General features: G+C 58.1%; 1 protein-coding gene across 2 annotated transcripts; it reads right to left on the bottom strand.

Annotated features, from left to right (window-relative positions):
- Positions 1-794: 794 nt before the first annotated feature.
- MYPOP (Myb related transcription factor, partner of profilin) lies at positions 795-8,282 on the bottom strand. 2 transcript variants are annotated; one of them, XM_070223045.1, is made up of 4 exons: positions 8,204-8,266; positions 7,645-7,754; positions 6,895-7,454; positions 795-2,105 (listed from the first exon to the last, which is right to left on the bottom strand). In XM_070223045.1, exons 3-4 carry the CDS (start codon positions 7,400-7,402, stop codon positions 1,411-1,413), a joined length of 1,203 nt encoding a protein of 400 aa, XP_070079146.1. In that variant the 5' UTR covers positions 7,403-7,454; positions 7,645-7,754; positions 8,204-8,266; the 3' UTR covers positions 795-1,410. The 2 variants fall into 2 exon arrangements, with proteins under 2 accessions (XP_070079146.1, XP_023505711.1); XM_023649943.2 differs by lacking the exon at positions 7,645-7,754 and having other exon boundaries at positions 8,204-8,282.
- Between the last annotated feature and the right edge of the window lie 1,814 nt (positions 8,283-10,096).

Below are 10,096 nucleotides of genomic sequence, written 5' to 3' on the forward strand. Positions count from 1 at the left end.
GAAAAGGAGCGCCATAAATGCGAATCGTTGTTTTCAAGCTGCCCATGAATTCAAAGAGGGCACCCCTCTTCTGCGTTGGGAAATACGGAGGACACAGCAGTGACAGAGGCAGGCTCAGGCTCAGCCGGGTGACAGAGGCTGATGTTCAATTTCAATGGACTCGAGTGATTATTTAACTGCATTTTTTAATAACTGCTGGGGCAGAGGAGTGTCAGGAAACCCTTCTTGAGGAGGTGTTATTTGAGCTGAGACCTGAAGGATGAAGAGAAGGTAGCTGGAGGAAGTAAAGACTCCTCATCTCGATGCCCATTTTACAGCTGAGGAAAATGGGGGCCCACGGTATACAGCCGGCCAGGGCAGCACCAGGGGTCGAGTCGGGTCTGACCGCGTCCGGGGGGGTGGTGGTGATCCACGTTGCTACAGCCTCCACAGCACGTTTGGGAGTAAAAAAAGAGAACCAGCTCCTGCCTTCGTGAAACTATGGGGGAAAGACGCCTAAAACAGATAAAGGCACTTGTTCTTTAGGGACAATGAAAAAGAACCACAGGACACTGAGAGGGGCTCTAAGCAGCAGAGCCATCCTAGCCTGGGGGAGGGGATCCAGGAGGTTCTCCTGGAGGAGATGACATTTAGGCTGTTACCTGAAGGATGAGTAAGTAGGAATCCGATCTGAAAAATGGCTGGAAACCACCAGCCTCCAACTTCAAGGGCGGGGGGGGTCACCTGCCCGTGGAGGGGGTGGGGCAGGTATAGGTGCTGGAACCCAGGCCTGTCTCAGACAGCGCCCCAAGTAATTGTATTAAAAATAAGTTTATTGATATCTTGTCATAACTGGGGAGACAGGAGGGGGTCGAGCTCTGGAGGTCGGAGGCTGCAATGAGAGGCAGAGGGCCCGACCCACAGTTCCCCAGTGAGAACTCCACCCCCTCTCCCTAGGTAGGGCAGGACCGCTGTATCCTCTTTGTCATCCCTGTTCTGATTTGTCTCGCAACCCCCACCCCCTCCAAAGTCTGGGTTGGGGAGATGGGGAGGCCCCCACAGGTCACTTCTGTTCAAGTCAAGACCAGGAGTTGTTAGGGAGGGGGTATGTGCCGCCCCCTAGAGGATCCCCCCACAACCCACAAAGGGCGATAATAAATAACGTAAAGTTGATGGCTTAGAAGTCAGGGGTAGGGGAAGCAGCCAGGCAGACAGCGCTGTACTGGAGAAAGGGCTGGGGGGGGCCCCAGCAACGAGGTCCCCCGAGAATCAGGCACTAATTCGTACAGGGTGTGGGGTGCTGGCGCCCCACAGCTGGGAGCCAGGGTGCAGCTGGGCTGGGGAAGGGGCGAGCCCTCCTCCGTGGGCTAAGCTGGGGCGAGGAGGCGCAGGCAGAAGGAGCGCGAACAAGCTGGAACCCCACAGCAGATTTCATGGAGATTTCCATCGCCCCCGCCTCTTCCGTGTAGGGAATCCTTTCCTCCTCTTGTGTGGGGGGGAGTCATGGGGAGGGAGGGGGGCTGGGGGTGGCCGGGGGGCCCCCTCCTCACTCCTAGGGGCAATGATCACCCCCCTGGCTGCCACCACGTTCCCGTCCACGACAGCAGCCACCACAGACACAGGCTCTGGGGTGATCTCCACCTTGGGGGTGGGTGGCGGCAGGACAGGCCTGGGGGGTGGGGGTGGGGGTGGAGGCAGCGGTGGGGGCAGTGGGTCGACTGGGGTCCCTGGCAGCAGGGGCAGCAGGGCGCTGAGGGCCTCGCTCAGTTTGGCCAGTCCCTGCCGAAGCGTGCCAGCCAGCTCCCGGATGGCGTTGGCAGTCTCCTGCTGGGCCCGCAGGAAGTCCAGGGAGGGGTCTGGGGCAGAGGGGGTGGGCGGAGGCAGTGGAGGGGGTGGAGGGCTTGGGGGGGAAGGTGCCACTTGGACCTGCTGCGGTGGCTGGGGTGCTGGCGGGGCTGGGGGCGGTGGAGACAAGGCCAGGCGGGGCAGCTGGACGCTCTGCAGGGCTGGAGGGGGCGAGGACTCACGCTCCTTGGGCGGCGGGCAGCCCCCTTCCTGGGGATTACAGGTGGGCCGGGCCCAGGGCTCGGGGCTGCTGGAGCCCCCCTTGCTGTGGGCTGGAGTATCTGTGGAGAGAGAGATGCAGGTAAGGCGTGCGTGACCCCACAAGGCTTCCTCTTGATTTCCCCTTTCCCCCTCCCACTCACCTTGGCCTCAGAGCCATCCTTTTAAAGCCTAAATCAGATCGTGCCCGGGACCAGAAGTCCCAAGACAGGTCAGTCTTTGTATCCAGGAGAAAAAGTCAATATATTTAACAATAAACTGGTGGCCAATGCCGGCCTCCATGGAAACAGGGTCCTGGAGATGCCTTGCTGAGCCAGGTAGAGCCAATGTTCTAGAAGATTCTGAACCATCTGGACACCCCCCCCACACACATACCTCTCAGGCTGCACTGCTGGATCCTGGGAAGGTCTAGGAGGGCTGGGAGAGAGGTGGGGTGGTTGGGGCAGTAGCGGGGGCTTCTGGAGGCTGGAAGTAGGGGCTCTCTCCAGCCAGCATCAGTGTCAGCTCTGGTGTATTCCAGTTCAACCCCAAGTCTGCTGGGATTCCTCTGTCTCCTCTTGGCTGGGACCTCATTCACGCTCGGGAACTTGACCACAGTCCGCAGGCAGCGGCTCCCCGATTTCCGAGCCCGGCCTGAACCTCTCCCTCCAGCTGTGTGCTTGGCACACCCCCTCAATTGTCTCAATGCCTCAAACTCCCATGCCTGGAGCGGAGTTGCTGGTGCTCCTCAGACCTGCTCCTCCCTTGGCCACCCGCGGCTGGGCTCAGACCAAAACCTTTCGCTCTTTTTCTGCCCCGAGACACCATCTGTGTACAAATACTGTTGGCTCTGCTCTCCAACGGATCCAGCCTCCAGCCTTTCCCGTCCACCTCCACGGCCCTCACCCTGGTCCAGCCACCAGCATCTCCCACCCGGACGAGTGCAGATGCCTCCCCCCCGGGCTCCCGGCCTCAACCCCTGCCCCTCACGGTCTGTTCTCCACCAGAGCCTCGAGGGGCCGACCAAAACACACATCACTTATGCTACGGGAAAGCAGCTACCCACAAAGGACCACATATCACATGATCCATTTCTATGAAATGTCCAAAATAGGTGAATCCAGAGAGACAGGAAGTAGATTAGCAGTTGTCTAGGGCTGAGTGGGGATGAGGGGGTGAGAAGCGGGGTGATGGCTAAGAGGCCTGGCGTTTCTTTCTGGGGTGATGTGAACGTTCTAGAATTGATTGTAGTGATGGCTGCATAACTGTGTGTATATACGGGACTAAAAGCCCCTGAACTCTACACTGTAAGTGGGTAGAATGTATGGTATGGGAATTCTAGCTCAATAAAGGTGTTAAAAAAATACGTGTCAGCTGTTGTCTTTCTCTCCTCAAAGACTTCTCGTGGCTCTCATCTCACTCAGAGTAAAAGCAAAGTCCGCGAGGCCCCGCAAGGCTCTGCAGGATGTCCACTGCCTCCCTGACCTTATCTCCCACCCCTCCCCTCTCTCTCTCCCTCTCATTCGCTTGGCTCCAGCCACCCTGGCTTTCTTGTCGGCCCTCAAACACATCAGGCCTGCTCCTGCCTCAGGGCCTTTGCACTTGCTGTGTCTTTGGTCTGGAAAGGCACCTGCCTGGCTCCCTCCCTCACCTCCTCAGGTCTCTGCTCCAACATGGCCTCCTTGGGAAGACCTTCCTTGCCCGTGTCTGTAGGACCTGCCGTCCCTGTCCTCTCCTCTCTCCTAACCCTACCTGATTTCTTTGATAGCACTATCTCCCCCTGGCATGGGCTCGCTCTGTGTCTGCTGTCTATCTCCTCCTGCTGAGGGCAGCTCCCCCAGGCAGGGCTTTGTTTTGGTCACTGCTGTCTCCCTGGTGCCTAGAACAACATCCAGCACATTTTCTCTTTAACGAGAAAGCCGTGGCTTCCAGGCTGTCAGCACCCATAGGGCCCCAGGCCCCCGCAGCGCCCATAAGGGACAGTCCAGCCTCTCCCTAGGGCTATGGGGCCTCAGCTCTTGCCTTCTCCTGTCCCTGTTTCTTGCCTCAGGGCCAGTGCACATGCCGTTCCCTCCACCAGGATCCCCGCCCCCTCGACTGCCCTGTGGCCAGCTCAGATGTCCATTCCTCCCGCTCCTAGGCCACATCAGATCGCCCTGCTCTTCTCTCTCCAGAACAGCCAGCACCAGCCTGGAATGCCGAGGGGTCCAGCCTCCCCGGGCCGGCCAGGCGGGGGAGGTGGCGGAGGCTGGGGACAGACGATAACCAGAACTAAGAGCTGCTGGACACTTTCCTGGCCAGGCCCCGGGCGAAGAGGCTGAGCTCTCCTCCTCCACCATTTCCCCGAGTCCTCGCGGCCACTCTCCGGGGTGGGTCCCATCATGGTGACCCCACGGGACAAAGAAGGTGACTCGAGGCCTAGAGAGGAGTCACAGAGCTGGCGAATGGTCCAAGGGGGATTTGAACCCAGGCAGGCTCAGAGGCCACGATTTTCACCTCGCCTTGGGCAGGCGCTGTGGGCCCGAGGGTGGCGGGTCTCCCTCCTAAGGGGCATGAGAATTGAAGCCACTCGGAAACGTGGCCTTTCTAGGCTATGGAGTAAAAGGAACAGAGAGTGGCCCAGCCTTCATGCCCACAGGGCAAAGGAAGGGCCATAACCAGAATCCTATGTATTCACAACCTGTGGGCCTCAGTTTCCCCACCTGTTAATGGGTGTGTGTGTGAACATACCACCAAGTGACACAACCACAGAGCATCTTCCTGAGGACCATTAGAGAGATTCACAGAATCAGCCTGGGCACAGGGCTTAGGCCAGAGCCTGGCACACAGTAAATTCTCAACGTTGTTATCGTTACTGGTCTTCCAAATATCAGGTCAGAGATAAATGGTCTTCAGCTCTCCCTCTTGTATTAACAAAGACACCTCAGGCTGCCCCAGGCCCTGTTTTAGTCCTTCAAGCCCAGCAGTTTCTCTTTTATGAGGTCCACACAGTGAGTAATCTCTGTGTAAAATTCTAATAAAGGATGCTGTAAGCACATTTCTACCTCAGGGCCTTTGCACGTGCTGTTTCCTCTAGCTGGAGTGCTCTTCCTCCAGATATCCACTTGGCTCAATCTCTCTATTCAAGTTTCTGCTCAAATCTCACCTCCTCACAGAAGCCCTCCCTGACCACCCTGTCTTTTTCTCCACAGTATTCCCAGCATCTACAACAGTGCCTGCTTCCGATTAGGTGCTCAATAAATATTTGCTGGATGAATGAATGAATCAAAGGGTTGCACAACTTTTGAAACAATCTGTTTGCCATCTCTGCTCTGGTTCAATGGAGCCATTTCACAGATGGAAACACTGAAGTTTGATTCACATTGAGAACAAGGGTCCCAAGTGATTGTGTCCTGCTTAAGACACTTTCACGCTTCCCACATGTCCTCAAGATAAAGTCCAAAATCTTGACCTTCACTTACATGCCACGTGTCATCTAATTCTCACATACTCATTTGCTCTCAGTCAATATGAATCGTTGTTGTCACGACCGGGCAATCTAGCCCAGTGGTTATGTTAAGTGTACGGACTGGGAGTTGCACACAGCCTGAATTCCAGTCCCAACTCTACTACTTACTTGCTGTGTGACCTTGGCTGGGTGAATGACCCTCTCTGAATCACATGATCCTGAACTGCCTTGTTTGATCACGTCCATGTCCCTCCCTTTCTCAAAACCCTTCAGTGGCTCCCCATAGCACTTCGGATAAAGTTCAAACTCCTTACCTCAGCCTAAAAGCCCTGAATGGTCTGGCCTTTGCTAATCTCTCTAACCTTATCTCAAAATATGTTCTTTCTTCAAACTTTCCACTCTCCCTTCCCCTCCTCCCCTAACTGGGAAACTTCCCTCGGTTTCCTAAACTGGCCTTCTTGCCTCCAAGCCACTGCACATGCTGTTCCTTCTACCAGGACCACTTTCCTGGCTCTTCTTCATCCTCACGCTGCACCTCCGCCTCCAGGAAGCCCTCCTTGACCTCCCAGGCTGGGTCAGGTGGCCCCCTCTGGAGTCCCACAGCCCAGCCCTGCCGGCTCTGAATCATCACTGTCTACGCATGGGTCTGTCTCCCTCACTGGACTGTGAGCCCCCCGAGGGCAGGCTTGAGGATGTCTCAGTCACTGCTGTGTCCCCAACGCTGCCCAGCACGGGGCAGGCGCCTGGGGGAACAGCTACAGAAAAAATAACAATCTAGAGTCAAGGCTAAGTGGCAAGTCTGTGGGCTCAGCTCTCCATACCTCCCCTACTCAGGGCATGACCTTGACAAAGTTACCAACCCTCCCTGGGTCTTCGATTTATAAAATGATGAACTAGTTCGCACCTCCCGGCATGGGCAATTATAGCAAGTGCTGACGACGAGTTGTACTAAGCAATTTATGCATTTTAACTCATTTAATCTTCACAGCAACCCTTTAGGTGGTGACTATTTTTTATCCCCATTTTACAGATGCAGAAACCGAACTGCAATAACTCACCCAAAATGACACCGCTGAGTGACAAAGTTGGGACGGGAACAGAGACAGTCAGCCTCGGGAGTCACTAACCCGCAGTTGTTTAATGAAATCCTGCCTGTGCTGATGATCCCGGGTGTAGACCTCGGGGCCAGGACTCCTAGGTTTGGGTTCCCTTCCTGACTTCGGCGGTCACTAGCTGTGGACCGCAGGCGAGTCACGTCACTTTTCTGAGCCTCAGTTTCCCCAGGTTTACAACGGGGAGAACAGCACCCACCTCACGGCGCGGCAGTGAGGATGTGACGCGCCACGTAAGCGCTTGAACAGCACCGGGCACACAGCAGACTTGGCGCCGGCTGCTCTTGCTAAGAGGATGGTGGAGGAACTCACCCGCCCGTCGGTCTTCCCTGCGGTCCTCGGACAACACGTAGCGCGGGGCGCAGGCGCTGGGGGCCGGCGGCTGCGAGGAGGCGGCGGCGGTGGCCGCGGGGGGCTGCTCCGGCCCCGCCCCAGCTCCCGGCCCCGCCACGCCGGGCCCCAGGATGGCAAAAATGGTCTCCTCCTCGGCGGAGAAGGCGTCCTCGGCGGCGGGCCCGGCGCCCTGCGTGGAGTGCGGCACGCGGGCCAGCTTCTCCTTGGTGCGGCGCTTGAAGTCGTTCCAGCGCTTCTGGACCTCCTGGCCGGTGCGCTTCCAGCTGGTGATGCCGTTGATCTTGGCGGCGATGCCGTCCCACACGCGCCGCCGCTCGGCCACGCTCACCCGACGGCTCTGCGCGCCGTAGAGCTGCGGGTAGTGGGCGCGCACCTCCCGGATCAGGATCTGGTTCTCCTCGAACGAGAAGCGCGGCTTGCGCAGCCGGGTGGTCTCTTCCGTCTCGCCCGCCGCCGCCGAGGCCATGGCGCCCCCCGACGCCGCCGTCCGGCCGCCTGGCGCATGGGGGGCGCCGGCGCTGCGGGCACAGGGCGCACGGCGCTGGCGGGGGCTCGGCATCCCCGCGCCGCCCGCCCCACCCGGCCGCCCCGACACCGGCTCCTATGTCCCCGGGGGGCCAGGGGTGGGGGCGGAGGGCGGACGGGGGCGACGGGCCGCCGGGGGCAGTCGGAGTGCCTAATAATAGCTGACACGGGCTGAGCGCTCACCTGGAGCCTAGCGCGGCGCAAAGTGCCACGGCGAGGCGGAGTTGATGCAAATTGGGGGAGGGTCTGGAGGGGTGGAGGGAAACGAGGAACAGCGGAAGAAGAGGGGGTGTCTGTAGGAGTTAGAGGAAAATGGGGGCATAGGAGAATGGGAAATGGAAGGAGAATGGGGGTGTCGAAGAAGCATAGGGGTGAGGAGGGCAAGGAGATGCTAACGGGAGATGCAGCAAGAAGGGGGGATCAGGCGCAGAGGAGCGCTCTGGGGGTTCCCGGGCAATGGGACGTCTGTAAAACCGATATGAGAAGGGGTCCTCAGAGGGGATGTGCAAGAATAATGGTGAGTGGTGGGCTTCCAGCACAGCGGAGGAGCTGGGACGGTAAAATACTAGGGATTAGGGTCTGCGGGGATTGTGGGGGGCTCTGGGGATTGCCAGGAATGAAGGAGAGCTCTGGGGGGTAGTGGGGGTCCGGGATTAGGAGGGGACACCGGAGGCTATGGGGGATTCCAGGAAGAGTGAGGGTCGCGGAGGGTGGGGACCGAGTCCGGCCGGGGGTCACTCACCGGCGCCGCCGCAGCCCCCGCCTGCCCGTCGGTCAAGGATCGGGCTTCTGCGGCCTCTTCCCTCCCACCCCCCGCCGCTTCTTTGCCTCCCCCCTCTGGGCCCCGCCCCCAGCCGCCCCGCGAGCCATGGCGCAGGCGCACCTAGCGCCCGTCGGCCCCCTGTGCCCTTACTGCCTGGGTTTCACGCCCCTCCCACAGCGCAAGCGCAGAATTGCCCCCCACCGGTCTCCACGAGCGGGCTGCAGCTGCGCAGGCGCAAGGTTAGCGTTGCGCCTGTTCCCCTCGACTCCCGATGCCACAACGGCGCACGCGCAAAACTCTATCCCACGCATGCGCGCCCCTCGCTCCCCGCGGGCCGTGGTACCCGGGACTCAGTTCCTGCGCAGGCGTAGCAATCCTCGGAGCGGGAGGGAGAGGTGGAGAGAGCGCTGGGGCCGAGCGGCGTCCCCGCCTTTCGGACAGTCTTCCACACCTAGCCGTGCTTGTGTCTCTTTCTCTTGGAGAAAGGGGAGAGAGGCGGCGCTGGAGGGAAGCGCTTCGTTTCCATGACAACTGCGTGGGTGGGATGGGGGTGCATAACAAAACCAGTTGCCGCCCCTCATACCCGCTGCGCTGGGCTGCTCCACATCTGCTAACCACCTATTACCCGTTGGGGCGGGGCACCCTGGGGATATTCCGCCGTAGGCGGGCTCAGTAACCATGGCAACCCATCAACCTTTCAACCATGCCTGGGCGGCCCCCTATCCACACATTTACGTCATGGCGCAGGGAGAGAAATCAGAGGGAGAGCTTCTGGAGTAGGGAGGGTGATCCTGGCGCAGGCAGGACTGCAAGCAAATGCGCGGAGGCAGGAATGAATCTAGAACACCGCTTGGGTGAGCTGGAAGGCAGGATGATGGAGTTAAGTGGGGCCGAGAAATTTGTAGTTTAGCAATCCTGCAGAAGTCCTCAAGGTCATTCAATAAACAGTGCTTCAGACGTCTATTCAACAAAGAGTTGTTGGGTGCCTGCACAGTTCCAGATGCACTGAATACAAAAGACAAAAATCTATGGAGCTCATTTTTGAGCTGGGAGAATCAGACAATTAGCAAACTAAATGAGATGTATAAGTGAGAAGGTGATAAGTGCTATGAAGAAAATGGAAGTAGGAAAAGGGTTTGGGGAGTATGAGGTTTATGTGTGTGTCTGTAATTTTAAAATAAGGTGACGAGGGGAGCCCTTCCTGAGAAGGTGACATTTGAGTAGAGATGGGAAGGAGGTGAGGAAGCAAGTGCAGCCAGAGGTACTACTGTGTCTGCTGTGTTCTAGGAAGATCGAGGAGGCCAGTGGGGCTGCAGTGGAGGGAGCCAGAGGGAGGGCGGGATGGGGAGCCAGATCTGCAGGGCCTTGTGGGTCACTGTAAGGACTATGAGGTGGCAGCCCTGGGAGGACCCAGAGCAGAGGAAGGACGAGATCTGGCGATTCCTCTGGAGAACTGACTTTAGGGAGCGAAGGTGGAAGCTGGGTGCCCACTGAGGAGGCCACTACAGTGGTTCAGATGGTGGTGGCTCCAACCAGGGTGGTAGCTGCAAAGGAGAGGTGAAATGGATTTGGTTATAAGAAGTGATAGAAGGGGAGGAGTCGAGGATGACTCCAATGTCTTTGACCCGAGTAACGGGAAGGATGGAGCTTCCAGAAGCAAAGAGGGGCTGTGCTGCAAGAGGATCAGGAGTCCAAATGTCCCCAAACTTGAGATGCCCATTAGTCAACCAAGACAGATGTCGGGTAGGCAGGCGGATATGTGAGTCTGGACTTCAGGGAGCGGTTCAGTCTTGCGATATAAATTTAGGAGTTGTCAGTGAACAAATGACATCTAAATCCCTAAGACTGAGAGAGGTTAGCCAGGGAGCAAGT

The sequence above is a fragment of the Equus caballus genome, chromosome 10, assembly GCF_041296265.1.
Source record: "Equus caballus isolate H_3958 breed thoroughbred chromosome 10, TB-T2T, whole genome shotgun sequence".
NCBI classification, from domain to species: Eukaryota; Metazoa; Chordata; class Mammalia; order Perissodactyla; family Equidae; genus Equus; species Equus caballus.